At 33.6% G+C, this 21778-nt stretch overlaps 5 protein-coding genes across 5 annotated transcripts; 4 read left to right on the forward strand and 1 right to left on the reverse strand.

Annotated features, from left to right (window-relative positions):
- Positions 1–515: 515 nt before the first annotated feature.
- Positions 516–1593, forward strand: LOC133681368 (dirigent protein 22-like). Its single transcript, XM_062104435.1, has one exon. It carries the CDS (start codon positions 796–798, stop codon positions 1360–1362), a length of 567 nt encoding a protein of 188 aa, XP_061960419.1. The 5' UTR covers positions 516–795; the 3' UTR covers positions 1363–1593.
- A 67-nt stretch (positions 1594–1660) lies between these two features.
- Positions 1661–4464, reverse strand: LOC133681227 (scarecrow-like protein 3). Its single transcript, XM_062104371.1, has 2 exons — positions 4177–4464; positions 1661–3297 (listed from the first exon to the last, which is right to left on the reverse strand). The coding sequence occupies exon 2, from the start codon at positions 3270–3272 to the stop codon at positions 1842–1844; it is 1431 nt and encodes a 476-aa protein (XP_061960355.1). The 5' UTR covers positions 3273–3297; positions 4177–4464; the 3' UTR covers positions 1661–1841.
- Positions 4465–10013: 5549 nt separating this feature from the next.
- On the forward strand, positions 10014–15949 carry LOC133691657 (probable inactive purple acid phosphatase 27). The gene is made up of 13 exons (XM_062112260.1): positions 10014–10628; positions 10758–10845; positions 13082–13348; positions 13697–13805; positions 13904–14018; positions 14089–14221; positions 14323–14510; positions 14599–14785; positions 14862–14929; positions 15050–15137; positions 15222–15407; positions 15649–15729; positions 15804–15949. Exons 1-13 carry the CDS (start codon positions 10294–10296, stop codon positions 15864–15866), a joined length of 1908 nt encoding a protein of 635 aa, XP_061968244.1. The 5' UTR covers positions 10014–10293; the 3' UTR covers positions 15867–15949.
- Positions 15950–17202: 1253 nt separating this feature from the next.
- Positions 17203–17980, forward strand: LOC133682644 (protein LIM3-like). Its single transcript, XM_062106081.1, has 2 exons — positions 17203–17527; positions 17964–17980. Exons 1-2 carry the CDS (start codon positions 17203–17205, stop codon positions 17978–17980), a joined length of 342 nt encoding a protein of 113 aa, XP_061962065.1.
- A 2565-nt stretch (positions 17981–20545) lies between these two features.
- LOC133701578 (uncharacterized) lies at positions 20546–20878 on the forward strand. The gene has a single exon (XM_062125535.1). It carries the CDS (start codon positions 20546–20548, stop codon positions 20876–20878), a length of 333 nt encoding a protein of 110 aa, XP_061981519.1.
- The last annotated feature ends 900 nt before the right edge of the window (positions 20879–21778 follow it).

A 21778-nucleotide genomic window follows, 5' to 3' on the forward strand; every position in this document is an offset into this window, starting at 1 on the left:
ACATCAATATTCAGTACTGTGTAATGATCTTGCCAGCTATTTTACATTTTCTATTACTGCAGATTTCCATTGCTAGATGTGGAAATGTAAGAATTCCATTTCAAAATGGATGCAAGATCCTTGCAAGACTCCTATTATAAGCTAGTTCTGAAACTGCTATGCAATTTACTTACATAAACCTGTTATTATATTATAGTAGGAAGAGTACTTCAACTTTGCAGAGCCAAGTTGGAAAATTCAGGTAAAAGTAAAGTAAGCTTTGATGGCATACCCCAATGTAAGGCTGCAAAACCTTGATTGTAAAGCAAGCATGCTCTGAGTGACTTGAGCTGTTGGCCATGTTCAAAGTACTTTCTACTATTCATTATGATGGCATCTTCAGTGATTTTATTTTCTCCAGAATCCACCCAGCCACAAAATAAGCAACCCTGATTGCATATATTATCCTTTAATCTTTTAAAATTTTTATGTTGTTGCGGATAATGGTGTGTCATATTTAAGTAAGAAAGCTTGGTCTTGTTAAATGGCTGAACCAGCTGGACAGGTTAACCTAGTTAATTTCCTCAAATGTTCTTAACTACATTTTCCATTATTCAGGAAATTTGAGCCCCTCTGAGAGTCATCAAATTCTTGCTCTTGATGCAACATCAAGTTCAAGCAATAATTATTTTGCCACATTAGCCCACTTCCAAAAGCCAATCTCACACTACAATATTCATCAATTCTTGCTCACAATCCTATAAATAGACTCTTCCAGCATTCTTTCCCCAACATAGCTCAGAAAAATTATTCCCTATGGCTTGTTTTCTTGTTCAAATTCTTGTTCTCTTGTATTTCACTGTTTTCTTGACGTTTTGTAGCACTACTAATGGCAAATTCTCAGAGAAATCCCCAATGATCATATCCACTAAACGCATGGAGAAAATGACTCGCCTGCGTTTCTACTTCCACGATATTCCCAGTGGGCAAAACCCAACAAACATGAGAATTGCTGGACCAGAAAAGACAACAGCTGATAGCTTTGGCAGCACTTTTATGGTGGATAGTCCATTAACAGAAGAGCCAGAACCTAATTCAAAACTTGTGGGAAGAGCACAGGGCGTGTATGCTTTTGCTTCTCAACATGATGCTGGATTGCTTATGGTTTTAAATTTTGCTTTTTTGGAGGGTACGTACAATGGCAGTGCCCTAAGTGTTCTAGGTCGCAGTCCAGTGTTCGATAATGTAAGGGAAATGCCAATTGTTGGAGGTAGCGGGCTTTTCCGGTTTGCTCGAGGCTATTCATTGTCAAAGACAATCTCATCTAGCCAAAAGAGCAGAAATGTTGTCGTTGAATACAATGTGACTGTTGTGCATTTCTGAATGTTCTTATTACTAGTGGTATCTGCGGTTTTCCTTTTCTTTTACCCAGTGCCTACTTGTTGAATATGTTCAACACTACTGGGTAGGAAGTATTTTGATTTTCCAAGAATTGTTGTTTAAGAGTTCAGAATGATGCATTGTACAGCATCGTTTGCACTTACATTTGCAAGAAATCTGAGCTTTTCTTTTCAGTTCTGACACAAGAAATTTGCAGGGAAGTTTGATTTTACAGTGTTGAATGTTGATGATTCTTTCTCGAAACCAAACGAAGTTCTAGATTTGGGTGAGTGGACAGATATCATCCAATCTCTATCAGAAAGTAAATAAGGAAAATTTTACAAAAATGTCAAATAAATGGAGGAAACGTTTGAAACTTGCAGTAGAGCATTATGCAACTGCGCATTAAAAGTTATCACCCTTTATACATATAACAGTAACAAAATAAAAGAAAGCACACTCCCCATATGTTTGATAATCTCTCAGTCATACCTCCTGAATCTCCAAGCTGACACAGAGAAAAGCGGTCTATCCTGCCAGCAAATAACCAAACATCCGTTTTCTTCTTTGATTTTATATCCGTCATAGCCATAACTCTGCAAAAACCTGTTTGCCTGCAGCCTACCATGGTAGCTCAGAGGAATGATCCCGAATCCAGCCAACTCAAGCCTTAGAATCCACTTTTCCAACTTCTCATGCCTCTCCTTTCTATCAGTTCCCTCACAAGCAATGATGTTCTTAATTTCCTCCCCAAATAACATCTTCTCAACCTTATGCCGCTCTAATGATACTCTTGATACAGTAGACTCCAAACAATCAAATAGCGCAGCATAAAAATTCAATGCTTCTGTGACCCTCTCCATTAAATTAAACCCATTATGATTTGATTCTTGCTCAGTTATCACCATCAATTTTGGTGAGAGACTCCTAAGTGCATTTAGAAAGCTGCCCATCTTTGGTGAAGCAGCAAGAGATAGTGGGGATAATGCTGAGTCAGGACTTGAGCTATAGGCATTAACCACATCTCTCTCAAGCCAATCACCAAGAGTGCGTCGGTTTTGATTAATCTGTACTCTCTGAAAATGGTTAGAGTTTGGATTCTTATATCCTGATGGAGAGTTCCTTCTATGCATCTCATCATCCATTGCCAATAGAGTATGCAGCTGGAGTACAGAACTGACAGCAAGAGCTTCTCCAGTCTTAACACGCAAATTTTCAAGGTCAAGATTCTCTAGTTTGCTCACAATAGGATTGAACTGAAATGGGATGTCCAGCTTTTCAGCTTCTTCTGTCAATCGAAGAGCCATTTGCTCCAATACCTCCTTCTGCTCATGAATACCTGTTATTCTCAAATGAGGCGGGCCTTCAGGCCGTGCACTTAATGTTTGAAGAAGATTTATCCACTGAGCAGGTTCAAATGAATTTAGATCTATGATATGAACCATCTTCTCCCCTTCCATTGCCTCTATAATGGCCTGATTTGTGATCACATATGAAAGCTTTAAGAAGGGAAAGAGCTCAAAGAATAATCTTTGAACAAGAATTTCTTCAGATATCAAAGATGCTTGTTTTGGATTGAGAGCTTTGTGCAAACCCGGCCATCCTTTAAGAATGCGATCAGCAAGTCCTGCGGTGAAGTACGCAGCAATCCGCTGCATGGTATCACCATCAGGAGAGGCAAGATGGGAGATTTGCTCAAGGCCAATATTTGCGTTCTCAATACTACCAGCTGCTACATGGTTTGCGCAGGCAAGCAGAAGATGGATCAGACACAAACCTCTGTCTTCAGATTTCAGCTCCCTAAGCCAAGGGTATGGTGATCCCGTCCCTGGTGATAGTGGCATCCACGGAAAGAACTGAAGAGGTGATGAAGTTACAGATGATGATCCTTCTTCTTGGGCCATTCCTGCCATTAACTACCAGGCCAAACTCACTAACCTGGACAACAAAATATGACATGAAAAATAGTCCAGAATAAGCCCAAACTTGATGAATAAACCACGTAACTTATTTCTATGTAAAGATTATCCCAAAGGAATCACTGCAAAAATCGGAAAAACAAGAACATAAGATTATGATCTTTTCTTTCATGTAGCTCGGGTTATTAAATGACAACAACTTCCATGATCCTAGTAAGATTGTTGGATTAATCTAAGTTAAAAGAGTTTAATCTCAAAATTCAGTTTTTGCTTTCTTACATCTTCCAAAAGACTAATCAAAGAGTGCTAGAATACCAAAATACACACAAATACTAAATATAAGGTGAAGACTCTAGCACTCTGCTTCCAAAGTTTCAAGGCATTAGATGATTGAATTTATAGGGGGAAAAAAGATCCATGACAAGAAATCTGAAGAAAATTAACACTCCTTGTTACTAAGAAGCAGAGAAAAGTTAGCAGAACTAGCCAAATAGCTTTGTAAAGCTAAACTCAGAGAAGGTTTTTCTTAGTCTAGGAATTGAGAAAATTGAACTCCAACATTTTCTCAGAGACCAAACAGAAACAAGGAATTGCCTGACAAAGATCATTCAACTCTTAAAAAGTAAAACGTAAAGAACCCTCCAGTAAGAGTCTTTCTCAACAATCACACCAAAGATTCAAACAGTCCATTTCCATTTTTTCCCCATACAATTCTTCTTTAACCAAAACAGAGCAAGAAACCAAACTAAACATTGAAAACACACACAAAAGCAAGCTCTTTCTACTAAAAATCAAAGCAAGCTAAACTGGTTTACGTTTTGTTACACAGACAAATAAAAAAAAAACCTTCAAATTTAGTGCAATTATGTTAAAACATGAAGCAGAGACAGGGAATTACCAGGGAGAGCTCACTGGTTTCCTCCTGTCAATAACTGTTCAAAAGCAGCAGTGAACCAAAATCCACAACTGGGTTTTGAAATTCACCAAAATCACTAAAGAAAGTTTCAAGCTTGGTCCCTCAATTATCCTAATCCATCAAAGAGAATTAAGAGCTCTCTGCTCTGCTCTGCTCTACAAAGGTTTTCTTTCTGGCCTAAGCTTTTGCTTACAAAATGAGCTTTGAATTGGTAATTAAAGCTCTCTACTTTTAGAGGACTTTCCACGTCTGCTTTAGAGACAAAACAAGTGGTTGTTTTTGTCACTACTTGTTTTGTTGTCCATTGGAGGGATCACAAGGAATAATGGAATTTCTTGAAAAACAGAGTCCCTTAGATTACCTCTCTCTCTAAACTTTGTGTTGTCTGCTTCTGTCCCTCTCTAGAAATATTCTTGTCATCTTGTGAAGTGGATGGGAATAAGAGCTGGCCAAAAATTTGTGTTTTATGCTCAAACGCAAGAAGAATACAAGGATGCCCCAACAAAGCAAAACAACACCCTTGCTTGTTGCTTAGCGGGTGATAGTGGGGATTGCAAGGCAAGCCCTAGCGAGTGCCAACAAAACCACCATTTGTTACTTTTCAAAGGGCATTACACCATTAGACTAAGAGACAGAGAATTGCCTGTGGAAAAACCAAAAAGTTGATAGAAGTTTTTAACTTTATGTGAGGAGCCTTTGGTTGGAGTTCTTGGAATATCTAGTCCCATTCCTCGTTCACAATAAATGCTTGGAATAACTACAATTCGGTCCCAAATCTATTCGATTGTTCACAAATGAGTTCTCATTCTTCAAAATCTTTGCTAATTTCCCCCCTTAAACCTATGTGTTTTCGGGCTTGAATTTTGGGATTGGGTATGGATATTGATCCTAGTGTCATATTTGTCAAATTTTGAATTTTAAGATATTGATACATGGTTTTTAAGTGTTCAAATTTTAAATAAAATTGTAGAGAATAATCTTTATCATAAGTGAACATTCACGAAGTACTTACAAGTCCAAATTTTTTTCTTGCTATTAAGTTAGGTCTAAAATCCCAAAACAAAAAAAAAATTAGCTCACCATCCGATTTATGTTATTTGTAAGTTTAAATATCTAACAATAATTTAAAAATAAAGACGGATGATATATAACTTTATTGTCTTATTTTTCTCTTTCAATTTAATATGTAATGATATACTAAAATAAAATCCACGGCGAGAGCTTAGAAAAAATAATAGAAATTAGTAACATTTTAAGGGTTTAAAATTAATTTGTTAAAAACTATATAGTTTGGGGATTGATTTGTAGTTATTTCTAAAAGGTATATATATATATATATATATATATATATATATATCACATTAAACCAAATCATCATAGGCCATGTAATTGTGAGGCTAGTGGTATACCACATCATTGTACTTTGGTGAGTTGAATATATATTTAAGCGCAAGTTACAAACAACATTTAACATGACACCCACTCACCTAATCGTGAATTGTTTTTATTTTATTTTTTATATTATTTTTGTGATTTTATTTTATTTTATTTTATGGTGATGATGATACCAATGACAATAGCAATGACTCCTTGATTGAAGGATGTTCCCATTAGTGAATAATTTTAGTTCTTAGTTAGGAAAAAAAGTTTATTTAATCTACAATGCACATTCATTCATGTTCACTCGTGAGTTTCACTTTTTTTAGTTTTATTTTTTTTAATCATTGCTTCATTATATTTAATTCACGTTTATTATTATTATTATGATTGTAAGGTATTTTTTTAATTAAAAATATATTACAATAATATTTTTTTAACATAAATATATTAAAAAACATTAGGTTGATATTTTTAAAACGAAAAACTATTTTAAAAAATAGATTTCAACGAAAAACAAACAGTAGCTAATAGATAAAGAATTAAGAACATGTAATATCTCATAAAATCAAGTATCTTGTTTTCAACAACCATTGCATTACTGCAAAATGCTAGTAGATTTGAAGAAAAGGATGAAGTATATGCTCAACTCTTGAACGTTGACACATTTTTGATTGATAACTCAAGTTAAAGAGAATTAATGCTTGACAAGATGGGGAAGTTCTTGGCTAGAAAAAGTGAGAGCACAAATTTGACAAGTCTTCTTAAATTTGTCATATTTGCAACAGGAAATCGAATCATCAGTTGACCAGGTTTGTTCATACCCATCATGTTAATCAAATTAGGTTGGTTGAGGGTCAAAAATCAATAAAAAACACTCACTAAATACAAAATTGAAATCAAGATACACGTTAGGCATTAGCGGGGTGTGCAATTTCAAGGTGTAGTTATTGTCTTCAATGGAGGGGTTTTGATTTTATGCGTAGACCCACTTAGTATTCTCCCGGTGTTTTTTTTTTAATTTATTTATGTATCCGAGCCAGCTTGTGTGTATCACGACTAATCTTAAAATCTACCAAATATTTTACAAATCCAGTAAATATATAAGACATCGTAAGGATGACATACATGCACAATAAAATACAAATCCAGATATAAAAAAAAAAAAAAACAAACCCCTACCGCTCCAAGTTCAAGACCTCAAGTGATCTCTTGGTGTTTCTTGCTTAGACGAGCTTGTGAGATAGAAAAAAGAAATCGATTTTTTCTCATGGAAGGTAGCTTCTTGTCTTGAACGGGTCATCGGTCATAACAATGTTCAGTGGGGGTGTTTTCAAGGGAATGCATTTAAGTGCCATTTTGTACAGTAGTGGCCGGGCATGGCGAGCAGGGACTTGTGTAAGAAAAGTTGCCTAGAATTCAGCTAAACCTAGGGGACTGTATCAGAGGTAATGGATTTGAGTCAAGACATGGAGGACCCACGATGAATCGTGATGTGATGAAGGAGTTTGGCTCCTTCTTATTTTCCATCTTAATTTGGATAGATTCTCTTAATTTAGCTAAGAAAAAACGTTGGTGGTGTATGAGAGAGGAACATTTGACAAAGGAGAAAGGTTTAGTGAAGAGGACAAGCTCTTTGTCTTCAATTGAGATGGTCTAATGTTTTAGTCTTGTTTGGGAGCTTAGTCACGGGGTAGAAATTGGGAAATATAAGACAAGGTTTTACTCCTAGCCAAAGATCAGGTTGCTCTTTACCTTGTTATTATTAGCTTGCCATTGCTAATGACAATCTAAATAATAATAATAAAATTCAATACCAAAGTTAGAATTGCGGATCTAAAAACTATGTAATTCGACTAACTAAATACAATTATAAAAACTTGTTTAGGCTACTTGGTCAATTCAATGACTCGACTAACCCGAGTCAAAATTTTAAAAAAAAACCCTTTCCTCTTACAAAAACAAAAGCCCTTTTAATTTTTGATGGATCGTTTGAAGTTCCGAATCATGTCCAGGTGATAAAAGTTGGGCCTGGAGGAAAAATATTATGGATCCCTGTGGCTGTAAGGGCAGAAGACTCCATTTTCTGTGTGAGATATGAGGCCTTCAAATGAATTGATGGATCGTCGATGAACTGATCTTTGAACTATATATTGCACTGTTAATCTACCAGTCCAAGAGGCTCAGGTCCAAGATTATCGAAGACCATCAAACAAGAATGTACAATATATTCATGGATCAGTATAGCACTTGTAAGGCCAACCTCAAATCTCAAAATTTCCCTTTTTGAAATACCAAACTTTTGATGTTTTTCCCATTTGTCTCCTTGACTAGGATTTTGCATTTATGCTCTCAAAATTACCATCATCCTTCAATGTTTTAGCTAGCACGAGGCATGGTATCTGCGTTTTCTAGTATCCTTACATTTTTTTGATATTGTCTTTTGTTAACAAAAATAAGATAGAAAAACACTCTTTTTCCTTAAAAAAAAAACATATTTTTCATGCTTTAGGTAATATCTCGAGAAATGTTATGGTATTCAGGAAATACTTAATCACATCCTATTAGTTATTTTCTGAATTCACTTAAAAAAATAGATAAATTAGAAAAGAGAAATCCTAGATATAAATATTTTCATTACTTTTAGTGTATTATAAATTTAATTAAATTTCTTTTTTATCTATCTCTTTCTTTAATATAAGCCTAGAAAATACCATAAGATTTTTCATATATTTGCAACAGAAGCAAAGAGAGAATCTAGAAAGTTATGCCTTTGAACCTTATTGTAGAGAATGGCCAGTTTTTTTTTTTTTTTTCCGGCAACTCTTTTGACATTTACTTCAATGTGGCTCGGCATGGTGCGTACGGTATATTTTGACTCCTGATGGTGTTCCCATGCTTGCTCAAGAGGCATTGGCCATTAAAAAAGGACCAGCGCCGTTTATTTCACGGTAAAGGCAGGCCACACAGGCGATGGAGGTCTTCATTCGTGAAATGCTTATAGAATTTCCTATAAATGGAGGACTGGCGTTGGTGTGGAGTTAACTCTAAAGTAGGTCCAGGCCCAGAAAAGCAGTCCAATCGTTCGGTTTACGGAATCGATCCCCTTTTGACTGTACAGGAATATGTGGAGCTCAACCGGACGCAAGGCCCGTCTTCCAAATCAAAAGAGAAAGGAGCTCGATGGGAGAAAGATAGAGTGCGGCCTGTAGAGCAAATGGAACGCGCAGCGGGTTGTTCACGCATGTAACCATATTTTTCATGCTTTAGATAATGTTTCGAGAAATTTTATGATGCTCGGGGAATAATTAGTGATGTTTTATTAATTATTTTTTGAATTTATGTTTTTTAAAAAATACAACTAGAAAAGAAAAATTCTAAGTAAACATATATTTTTTTTAGTGTGTCATAAGTTTTCTTTTCTTTTTTGTATTTATTTTTTTAAAAAAATAAATCTAAATATTAACTAGTAAAAAATCACCATAAAAATTTTCATATCTTCGCAACAGAAGCGAAGAGAGAATCTAGAAAGTTATGCCTTCAACGTTGTTGTAGAGAATGACCAGTTTTTTTTTGGCAATTCTTTTGACATTTACTTCAATGTAGCTATAGCTAGGCATGGTGCGTACGGTATATTTTGACTCCTGATGGTTTTCCATGCTTGCTCAAGATTGTGTTCACATAGGGATCTATATATATATATATATACCAACCAATAAAATCACAACTATATTTTATTACGAAGTAATAAGTAAAGTGTTATTGATTTAGAAATTTGTTTTTATTAGACAATAATATAAATAATATATTGAGACTTACTTAACAATTTAAACTTTTGATTTGAGATGGTTCTTTAACATGGTATTAAAGTCTTGAAAATCAAATGGTTACGAGTTTGAATCTTACCATCCTTATTTATTTGATAAAAATTAAGTACAAGATAATATAGACATGTGCAAGTTTCAAACTCAAAAAGTTTTTACTTGATGATGTATGTTATAGAATAATGTAAATTATATCTTGAAATCTTACCTAACAGCTTAAGTTTTGGGGTTAAAATGATTCTTTTATAATTTTGTACATTTCTTAATATTTTAAACTTTAATTTATTATAGCTTTAATGATAAACTAGTTACATCAATAATATCTTGATTATTATAAAAATAAAATAACTTAAGATAAATATATCTGCTGGTTACATTAATTAATTCTAAGAAATATCATAATATAATTAGAAGCTACGAAAGGAAAAAGAAAAAGAAAAATCTAAAATAATCTCCATACATCACGGTGAGAAGGAAAGTTAATATATGATTTATACGAAGCTGCCAGAATAGCTAGCGACCTTAGCCAAGTCTACAGAGATAGATTAGAATGCTCTCTCATCGTTTCTCACGTTTGCCATCAATATAACTAACAACATTTCGTAAAGGAACAAGAAATCTCCCATGTAATATTCCTGTTCATGTCGATATCCCCATGTGTGTCTCTCCATAAATTCTCTCGATCCCATCCTCACAGTAGTCACATCGATCATATATAGGTGAGATAGCCAGCTCGCTCCTGTTGTTAGTTATCAAAGAAGCAGCTCACAACTCCTCCCATCGATCGTTCTTACCACTATCAAAATCCCAACGCTACAAATGGCACACCAGGTATAACAACAAAGGGCGCACAGCCTGGATTTCTTTCCCTAGAAATTAACCACAAACCTTCACCATCATGAAACCCTCAACATCTTCTTCTTCCTCCTCCTCGGTTCTAAATTCTTTCCTCGTTTTGCTAGCCTTCATTCCCTTTTCTTCCTCATACTTGCTGCCTCCGTCGATCATTGGATCGACTGTCGAGCACCAGAACCATACAGCAATATCGAGTTTTCGAGTGGTAAATAGAAGAAACTTAATTCAGTGTCCCAACCCCAACCCTTTCCTCCAAATCAATGTTAGCTCAAAAAACAGCCCTTTATCAGACGATGAGTATGTCAATGTTACCGTCAGTGGAGTTTTTCATCCTTCGGACGGTGACTGGGTCGCCATGATATCACCTTCTGATTCCAAGTAAGATGTTGTAGTATACAATATTATATATCTACATGCATTAATTGAAACAATTTCTTAAGCATGCATGTATGCATGTATCTGTGTGATGGTATGGGTGTTTACTTGGCTCTAAATATTCATGTGCAGTGTCAAAAGTTGTCCTTTGAACAAAATTAAATACGTGCAGACTGGTGATACTAGTAAACTCCCTCTACTTTGTCATTATCCTGTGAAGGTAATATTCATGCCATGTTTTGATTCAATAATCAGCTTAATTAAAACCCTTTTTTTAATTATGATTATCTTGTTTTTTAATCAATTTAGTGCTGATGTGATTGGATTTATCAGTTTATATATGAATTAACGTCCATCTTTGTTGAATTTATGGAGCTATACAAGTTGCAGAATGAGATGCTTCATGAAGAACCAGCCATTAATTAATAAAATTAAAAATTATCTTTTTTTTTTACTAGTGGTGCATGCAATATCATTTTACTTGTCACTTGATCTTAAATTTGGAAAAATTGTTAGGTGAATCTGATTTATTAATTAATTTAGTTTGTGAACTAATCCTCAATCATAAAAAAACATATAGATTATCTTGCTATCTTTACCATAATCAAATAAAATGTAAAACTATAAATATTTTATTCACTTCACCAATGAATATGAAAGTCAATTACGAGGGAATTATTTGAAGATTAATCGAGTATTATCCATATAACTTAGATGAAATGTGTGTGTGTGTGTGTATTGAGGTTCGATCGACTAAAATATATATGTGGCATTTATATTATTATTTTTATATATTATTTTTATTATAATAGAAAAAGATGCGGTACGTATGGTCCAAAACTGAAAGCAAAAACGATCGATAAATGTCACGTCAAGAAACTTAAAATCACCACGCAATAGAGAAGACCAGCTCATGGGATGGGATAGTGACTTGGCCAATACGGTACTGTTGCCTAACCAAATTAAATGATTTTTGGTATCATTTAATAAATATTCCGCAAGCTAATTATTCCGACCTTTTCATGTCTGTGGCGGTCATAATTTTCAAAATATTTTTTTATTAAAATATTTTTTTATTTTTTAAAAATTATTTTTAAAATCAGTGTATTAAAATAATCAAAAATATAAAAAAAAAATTTTTAATAGAAAACAAAATTAAATATTTAATGCATACCAACGTTCACAATTGTGAGCACAAGGTTTTAATTATAGTTGTTAGATTCGACAAGATAAATATTTTATAAAAAAAATCTAGTTAGGTTATTAAGTTACTAGGTAAACATTTTTTTATTAATATTCCTCAATCCAATTTTTAATAGTGTTAATATTTTTGTTTCGGTTGAATTAAAAACTCAATTTAGGTTTTGTATCTTGAATTTCCAAGTTAATTTACCAATAAATCTGAGTTTAAAATCCATGATTTTAATCTATATATTTTTTTAATAGATACTTTTATTAACCCTGGGAAATAGGGTTGGTGACTAATTAAGAAAGTTTTCTTCATTCTTTCTTCATTTTATTTTATATACTTAATATGTAACCTAGCCTGAAATTATCATTTACTATAAAATAAACAAAATATTTTTTTTAAATAAATTGTTTTCCTAGAAAAAACTCTACAAAATTTGTATGTGCTCTTCAACTGATTTCTCTAAGAGGAGCATCGAACAAGAACTCCTTAATTATGATTAGACAAATTATATATTATAGTATTAATTTTGTTTTAGGAGTACATGTCTTGTCTTGATTATAAAATAATATAAATCATGTCTTGAGATCTCACCTAATAACTTAAGCTTTTAGGTTGAGATGGTTCTTTAACATGGTATGAGAGTCTTGATGACCAAGCAATCACGAGTTTGAATCTCACCATCCCTATTTATTTGATAAAAATTAAGTACAAGGTAATGTAAGTCTATGCAAGTTTTAAGCCCAAAATACTTTTACTTGAGAGAGTGTGTTAGAGAATAATATAAATTATATTTTAAAACCTCACCTAACAGCTTAAATTATTAAGTTGAGATGGTTCTTTAACAGTTTTTCACCAACAATATGCAAACCCTATATTTTTCTTTCCATAACTCCCTCTTGTCACGATGTTGACCTTCAAATTGAAAATACTAGAGCTTCAAAAACCATCACTAAAATTTTTCAAACCTTTGACCTGTATATTTTGCTGCTATGTATTTTTACATTGAACATCAAGGGAACCGAATTAAAGAGATACCTAAGCCATGCTTAGCCACATATTGGAATATTGGCCTTTAATTTGAGAAGGCCATGAAACCTAAGACGTACAAGGTAGAGTAGAACACGCCAGCATTGTTATAAAAATCAGCTAACATTGTTTTGGATTTTTTCAATCCAAAACAAATGAGTTTTGCGCAACATTAAGAGTAGGATGTCAGCATCTTAATTATTGTATAATTAAAAATATTGATTCATCGAAATTGCAGGCACAATACGTGAGCAATGATCCAAGCTATCTGAAGTGCAACAAGCAGGAATGCAAGAAATACAACAATACTGTTTGTGAAGTGGCAACTTGTAGTGGTACAATATCATTCCATGTCATCAACATCAGGACTGATATCGAATTCGTGTTCTTTGCTGGAGGTTTTGAAACACCTTGCATTCTAACAAGGTCTGCCCCCATGAAGTTTTCCAATCCAAACCAGCCATTACATGGACACGTTTCAAGCACAGATTCCACAGCAACATCGGTACGTTAAAGGCTGTAATACTTGTTAATGTTGCCCAGATACTAGGCCTCAACTCAATAGTCAGAATTGCACTGATCTTGTCCTCACTTGAGGAGCCACCTGCGTTACTTTCGCTGTCATGCGTTAGAGTCATTCTTGCAACTTTATCATCTCACGGTTCAAGTAGTTTTTAGATTGAAATGGTTCTGATATTAAATCATAATTTTAATAACGTTAAAAATTCAAATTTTACCATCTTTATTCATTTAAACTTTTAAACTTAAGTTGAGGTAGTTCTTTAACGCCATGTATCATAAACAAATGTTTCTTACATGTCTTAATTGCAAAGCTTCTTCCCTTGTGTCACAGATGAGATTAACATGGGTCAGTGGGAGTAAAGAACCTCAAGAAGTCCAGTATGGAGATGGAAAAACACTGACATCAACAATCACAACATTTTCACAAGATGATATGTGCAGTGAGTTCTTCATTCTTATTATTATTTTGGTATGTTTTGGTTTATAAACGATTTATGTTATGATTTTGAATCTTCTGATGATTGTATGAAATTTACAGCTTCGGTTCTTCCGAGTCCTGCCAAGGACTTTGGGTGGCATGACCCTGGATTCATTCATTCAGCAGTCATGACAGGACTAAGACCTTCAACCGCATACTCCTACAGATATGGAAGGTAACAAGCTATTGAAAATGTCAAAAAAAAAAATCCCAGTAAGGAATTGACCTTTATTCTTCTCATACAGTGATTCAATTGGCTGGAGTGATAAAATCCAGTTTCGAACTCCACCTGCTGGCGGTTCTGCCGAACTAAGATTTCTTGCATTTGGTGATATGGGGAAGGCTCCTCTTGATCCTTCTGCCGAACACTACATTCAGGTAGAAAAATGGTTATTACCTCAGTAATATAAGCTTATCAAGATGGTTATCTAAGTTGGTATTAATGTACTGACCAATATTCATAATTTATGATCATGTAGCCAGGATCTCTCTCGGTGATTAAAGCCATGACAGACGAGGCAGAATCCGGAAATGTAGACTCCATTTTCCACATTGGAGATATAAGTTATGCAACAGGATTTTTAGTTGAATGGGATTTTTTTCTTCACCTTATAAGTCCTCTGGCTTCTCAAGTGTCTTACATGACCGCAATCGGAAACCACGAGAGGTTACTCTTTCACCTGAATATTTGAATCCTCTTTTTGCAGTATCAGAATTATGTTTATAGGGATTAATCACTGCACAAATGTATTCAGAGATTACATAAATTCTGGATCTGTGTACATAACTCCGGATTCGGGCGGAGAATGTGGAGTTGCTTATGAGACCTATTTTCCAATGCCAACCTCAGCAAAGGATAAACCATGGTACTCTATAGAACAAGGACCTGTTCACTTTACAGTCATTTCAACCGAGCATGACTGGACTGAAAATTCTGAGCAGGTCAAGCCAGAACTAACCTTGCATGATCTTCAATTTTCTTTTGTATTTTTGTGACTGACATAGTGGACTCTTGCAGTATAAATGGATGGATCAGGACATGTCTTTGGTTGATCGATCGAAAACTCCTTGGCTAATTTTTGCTGGGTAAGCTGAATTTAGCATCATATATGTTACATTCCTGAAGGTTATAGAGTCATGTTTTCATTTTCTGATAGATTTGAGACAATCGATTTAATTTGAAAGACCTGTACAAATCAAATGCAGACACAGACCGATGTATTCCTCAACTGATGGATTTAGCACCGACGACAAATTTACAAAGGCTGTAGAACCATTGCTGGTGCAGTATAAGGTTAGCTTGATTCACAGGTTGAATATAAATTAGGCTTATTTCCTTATTGCTCTCTGAATAAGTAACCCTGTTGGCATGAACCAGGTTGATATGGTTCTCTTCGGCCATGTTCACAATTACGAGAGAACATGTTCTGTTTATGAAAGCAATTGCCTGGCCATGCCTTCTAAAGATCGAAATGGTATCGACACATACGACCACAGCAATTTCAGTGCCCCAATGCAAGCAGTTATTGGTATGGCTGGCTTCAGTCTGGACAATTTCTCACAAGTAAGTTGATCCGTGATCATTTAATCCATATCAACTTTAAATTGAATAGATGCTTACTTTGTTAACCGCATATAACCATGGTTTCGGTCTGACCCGACCCGAGGCTTGCGCAACTGGGTCGTCTGACCAAGTCAACCTCAAAACAGTTCGAAATAAAACTAAACTCGACCCCATTGATGAGTTACCAGGTTGGCCCGTCTGGTAAAGTTTAATAACTCCGCATATATGTTTCTGTGGACAGCCCGGAAGCTGGAGTTTGGAAAGGATTTCTGAATTCGGGTATCTAAGAGGGCATGCAACAATGGAGGACATAAACTTAGAGGTCAGTATACACAACTTCATGAACAAAGTTAGTATCGCAGCCAATCTAAGTCGTATCATTCATTGTTTTCGCAGTTCGTGAATTCAAATACTAGACAAGTTCAAGACAGCTTCCGCATCACCAAAGGACAAAAATAGATATATAGATGTAAATCTGTATATCCACACTCATGTTTGTATACTTAAATCTCTTCTTTATAATAAAAGTTTTTCTTCTCCAACCAACTGCTGCTATATGTTTATAAAATATTTGCAGTAGCTGTGAACTTTTATTTCTTATGAAGGGGATTTGTAAATGTTCTTAGACGGGATTACTGACTACTTAAGAGCTCATCACTTAACAAATTCTTTATGTTTAAAAAGATGGATGATCATAGCTATCTATATTTATATCCTTGTGTTTATAGGTTTTTTTTAATCTTTAATTACCTCCATCATTTCAATTATATTTTAAATATCATGCTTGAAACAGAATTGAAGCAAAGCTTTTGTATTAAGACAGAACTCTTCTCTTTTACTGTTACAGTACATAAAACAAATACTATTCTGAATCCTATTAATCTACTTTCTATAATTAATCTTGATTTGTTCACAAGCAAGGAAACAAATAACAAACAAATCAATCTACATTAATTGACAGTGGCAGCAACTTTATTCTGCAGATTCCTCTCCTTGATTTTCTTGGTTTCCTGAACTGGCTTGATTTTCTTAATAAATTGATTTTATTTTAACTAGACGATAAAAGAAAAGAGAATATATTAAATAGACAAATTTAAAAAAGAAAAAGATCAGAATACCTTGGAAAAAAAAACAATGAAAGCATGAAATTGAATAAAAAAATTGGACCGAATCAATAAAAACTGAAGAACATATATAACAGGGAAAAAAATTAACTAAATAAAAAGATCTAAAATAAAAAATGATAATTAAAATAATGAGAGCAAAAATCTAAATAAAAAGTAAATTAGAGGATAACTAATTTTTTTGGTTAGAAGGTTAAATTAAAAAAAACAACTAAAACAAAAAGGGAAAAAAAATTAATAAAAAATGAGGAGAAAATTAAAAAAAAAAACACAATATAAACTTGGTTTGAAAGATGAGATTTAAGCATAAAGGAAGAACAAAAGAATTTTTTTATATGAAAGCTGATATGAGAATGCTCTTTATCTTTAATATAAAAAAATAAATAAATAATTATAATGCCTAGACTCACACAATATGGTCCACCTCAACAACTAGCTAAAACAAAGCAAGCAAAACCCTCACTTGTCCCTTGAATCCCTCGAATGCTTGAATCTTGAAGTGTTTCACATGTTAGGCATTTCAACAGCAAAAGCATATTATCTGCCAAATTATGAACCAATCTTGAGCATGCATAAAACACACCCACCCTCAAAACCCTATATAAACAAGCCATGCTTACCACCCTGCTCACACTCAAACAACAACCAAGACCGGAGAGGGAGAAGAGAATATGGCTATCTCGAATGTCCACTACTTTATGATCCTAGCCATTCTCGCAGTGATCGGAATTCTGATTCCGAGCAACAATGTAGCCCTTGGCCAAGAATGCCATGGTGACTTCCAAGGTTTAATTACACAATGTTCCAAGTATGTTCAGATACAAGGGCCACAAACAGACCCATCTCCCGACTGTTGCAATACAATCAAGACTCTCGATGTCCCTTGTGTGTGTAAGCAAGTCACTAACGACATTGAAGCTGTCATTGATATGGCAAAAGTGGCCCATGTTGCTCAATATTGTGGCATACCACTCGCACATGGCACCAAATGTGGAAGTAAGTTGCTATTGTTTTCGTAAAAAACTCACTCGGAATAAATTTCACTGTTATTAAATTTTGTTTAGATAGGTAGTTCTGACTAGATTTTAACTTGAATTGGGTTTCAAAAAATGTTATCCTAAAATTGATTCAGGTTAACTAGCGAATTAGTTTTAAGTTTCAAAATCTTGTTTGATTTAAAAAGAAATATATTTAAAATAATAATTTTTTAAAAAATTATTAAAAAAATATTATTTTTTATTGATTCGTATCAACTCGGGTCAGCTGATTCATCTCGTAACTTGGGTTTTAGATCATATTCTGATTGTGTTTATTAACTTTATTTCTTGATCAAGATTTTTAGTTGATTAATAATGATATTTATTTATCTTAGTTGGGATCTTCATTATGAATGCGCTGCAATTGCTAACTATTTTTCCATGATTTATTGCAGGCTTCACCATTCCATGAAAGTGGTGACATCTACACTCCCAAGTTATGGCTATGAGCTACTAATTACTGGACTAGAATAAACATTCAAGTTGATGTATTGAATAATTAACGAGGATTTTAAAATATTCAAGTTGATGTATTGAGCTACTGTTTTTCAAATGGATTTTGTTGTTGAAGATGCCTTGATATGTGTGGACTGTGCTTGATTTGGATATATATATATATATATATATATATATATATATATATATATATATATATATATATATATATATATATATATATAGACTTGTTAATGGAGTGATCATTCGAGTGCTTGGGGACGTCTTTTTGAGCCTTAAACATTTTTTTTTTGGCTTTGCCTGATCATCGCCTATTAAACTTGAAAATATTCACACAATCTTAAGTTCTAATTAATTTCAAAACAGTTGATTTTTTTAAAATTAGTTCAATTTGTAAATCAATTTACTTTCCATATAATTAGAATAAATTCTAACATAGAAAAAATATAAGAATCATACACTTAATACAAAAAAAAACTACTTTCGAGAGATAAAATTTAATTTAGAGTATTTTATAATTATTAAAACCATAATTACAAGACCTGATCTAGAAATCAACTTGAAAAGGCATTTGAGTTAATTACCATATCATCAAGTCAATTCACATGTTAATGAATCAACATCAATCAATTAATTTTTATTAAAATCGTGTCATTTTATTTTTTTATCTTGCTTAAAAAAAAATTATTGATGTTGATCGAGCATGGTTTGAACTGGAGAGGGCTTATCTACCTTAACCGGGTCGCTGAAAATCTAGTGGTTTGACTAAGTTAATTTTTTTTTTAATTTAATTTAAAACCCGTCAAGTTATAAGTGATGAATGGATCAACCTTTTTCCATTTAATTCGTTGACCGAGCTCGAACATAGCACAGGAAAAATAATTCAAGGCATCCTTTTCTTCCAAAGCTATGAATGCCAAAGTGGGAAGAATGAGCATCGATCAAAATGGTTGCTGAATAATTTGTTGCCTATGAGTAAGGTGAAAGGGAGACGGTGGCTATATGGTTGTTTCCTTCCTCCTGTTCTTCAATTTTGGTTTTCTTTTTAGCTTCACCTTTTTATTTGATTTGCAACATTTTTGGTATGGAAGCTGTAATCCAACCAAAGCATTAAGCTCGGCAAATTTTGACGGGAAGATATATCAGTGTCTATAAGGATTGTTGACAAATGACTGCTCATGTATTTTGATATCGTATGGGTTAAAAAATGATATAAATTTATTTCGTAGAATTTTATATAATAATTTAAGTTATTGGATTGAAATAGTTCTTTGATATGGTATTAAAGTTATGATAATCAAGCGGTCACGAGTTCGAATCTCACCATCCTCATTTATTTGATAAAAATTAAGCACAAGGTAATATAGGTCTGTGCAAGTTTCAAGCCAAAAAAGCTTTCACTTGAGGGAGTATGTTAGAGAATAATATAAATCATATCCTGAAACCTCATCTAACAGTTTAAGCTACTAGATTGAGATAGTTCTTTGACAGCATGATAATCATAAAAAATGTTAGAAAGTCGGTGGAGGGCAACATGGAATTTGAAGTCTTGTTCATAGTTAATTTTCTAGATTATGAGTCGATACATTAAACCGGATTGAATTTAAAAGCTTGTTTAGGATTGTGGTAGCGATGATAGTTCAAAATTCTTTTTGCTTAAAAATACATTAATAAAATAAAATTATTTTATTTTTAAAAAATTATTTTTAACGTCAGCACATCAAAACGATTTGAAAACAAAAAAATAATTCATTTTAAGCAAAACAAAAAATACATTTTAAAAATTTTGAGAATACGGTTTACATCGTGTTTCCAAACACTTCTTTTGACATTAGCATATTAAAATGATTTGAAAATATTAAAAAAATTTATTTTAAACAAAACAAAATCTAAATTTTTGAAAACCAAACACTCCCTGAGTACTATAGCGTAATTATGTGTAAAGAAGAGAGTTACTCCCTTTATATAGTTTGAGGCTCTTTATACCTTTCGTTAAACCTACAAAAAAACAAAAAAAAAAGCTATGGAAGAAACAAAAGAAAAGAGCTCACGAAGCAAAAATTATACAAAAGTAAAATTGATTGCTCGGATTGTCCAGATCATTCAATGCAAATTGCAGAAAACTTGTAAAGATGGGATGACTTCTTTGCTCGATGAACGTTTTCATTCACAAGAAAAATGAAATCTGTTACGAGTTTCAAAAATAACGCATGGGCTCACACCACAAGCAGCGCCCAAAATAAACGAGCAAAGTCCTCAATTTCCCTTTACTCCAGTAAAAAATTCAAAGTGTTTCACATGCAACTCGTTTCAAGATTACCAAACAAAGAGAGTAACGTATAATATATGCTCAAATTGGACCACCTTGAGTCACAAAATCCATGCAAATCAAGAAACTGACGACCCTAACCCCCTTCCTCAAAATCTCTATATAAACCAGCCATGTCAATCCCACCATGTTCATACTCAGAAAATCACAACAGCCAGAGGGGTAGCTAGAGAGAGGAAATTAAATTAAGCGATGGCAATCATGAACATCAACTCCATGATGGTCTTGGCTGTTTTTGCCATGACTGGAATACTCATTTCCAGTGACCATGTAGCCCGTGGCCAAGGATGCCAAGGTGACTTACAAGGGCTAATAACTCAATGTGCAAGGTTTGTTCAAAGGGCTGGGCCACAACAGGACCCATCTCAAGAATGTTGCAGCGTGATCAAGTCTGTTGATATCCCATGTGTGTGTAAATACATCACTGGGGAGATTGAAGCTGTCGTTGACATGGGAAAAGTTGTTCATGTTGCTGCCTCTTGCGGCAAACCACTTGACCATGGCATGAAATGTGGAAGTAAGTAGTACTGTTACTCAGTGTTATAGGACTCGATCCAATTCTGATATTGTTTTTGAACCGGGTCGATCGCTGGATCTGTTGTTATTACTATAGAATTACTTTCTCTCTCTCTTTCACGCTAGTCATTGCTAACTTCTGCATTTCTTATTTATATTTATTTTTTTGATTCATTGCAGGCTACACAGTTCCATGAGGAGAGAATATCGGGCATCTGCATGCAAAGCTATGGCTTCGAGAGTTACTCATAAAATTAAAATAAATATTAGTAGCTCAAGTTGTATGATCAGCTGGAGATAAAAACTCTTGTTATAATATGATGAAGCAATGAAATATATAAATATTTCTATTTTACTCGTCTAGTTTCATCTTTCCATCCCTACGACAAGAACGTAAATTAGCCATTTTAATTATTTTAGAATAAATTAGCTATTTTAATTGCTATTTAATTAATGTGTTTGTTGATGGAAATTAATAGTAATAACTCCTGTACCTTGCATAAACAGAAGAGGGAAAAAAAATTATAATTAAGCCCTTTGAATTTGTTTAGAATTTCGAATATGGTGCTTGTTTGTCTCAGTCTTGAGAATGACCTATAATTATTATTAGGTTTTGTTTGAGAATGGGGTGAAAATTATAGTTTTTAAAAATTTAAAAAATATTTTTTTTATTTAAAATAAAATTTTTTTAATTTTTTTATATACTAATATCAAAAATAATTTTTTAAAAATAAATTAATTTTATTTTAATATATTTTCAAAAAAAAATATTTTAAATTATCATATAACATAATTTCACACCTCGAACAACTAAACTTATTACATTTGGCTCGACCTGTGGTACGATGTAAGGCCAGGAGTCAATCGTGGTGTTGGGATCCAAGCCTCGTGCCTGGCGTGCTTGGTTCC

The sequence above is a fragment of the Populus nigra genome, chromosome 1 (genome assembly GCF_951802175.1).
Source record: "Populus nigra chromosome 1, ddPopNigr1.1, whole genome shotgun sequence".
Classification (NCBI taxonomy): Eukaryota; Viridiplantae; Streptophyta; class Magnoliopsida; order Malpighiales; family Salicaceae; genus Populus; species Populus nigra.

Coding starts and splice junctions, on each gene's coding strand:
- LOC133681368 (XM_062104435.1), top strand. CDS start 796: ATGGCTTGTTTTCTTGTTCAAATTCTTGTTCTCTTGTATTTCACTGTT.
- LOC133701578 (XM_062125535.1), top strand. CDS start 20,546: ATGGCAATCATGAACATCAACTCCATGATGGTCTTGGCTGTTTTTGCC.
- LOC133682644 (XM_062106081.1), top strand. CDS start 17,203: ATGGCTATCTCGAATGTCCACTACTTTATGATCCTAGCCATTCTCGCA.
- LOC133691657 (XM_062112260.1), top strand. CDS start 10,294: ATGAAACCCTCAACATCTTCTTCTTCCTCCTCCTCGGTTCTAAATTCT. Junction 10,629..10,757: donor ATATCACCTTCTGATTCCAA/GTAAGATGTTGT, acceptor ATTCATGTGCAG/TGTCAAAAGTTGTCCTTTGA. Junction 13,349..13,696: donor CAGATTCCACAGCAACATCG/GTACGTTAAAGG, acceptor CTTGTGTCACAG/ATGAGATTAACATGGGTCAG.
- LOC133681227 (XM_062104371.1), bottom strand. CDS start 3,272: ATGGCAGGAATGGCCCAAGAAGAAGGATCATCATCTGTAACTTCATCA.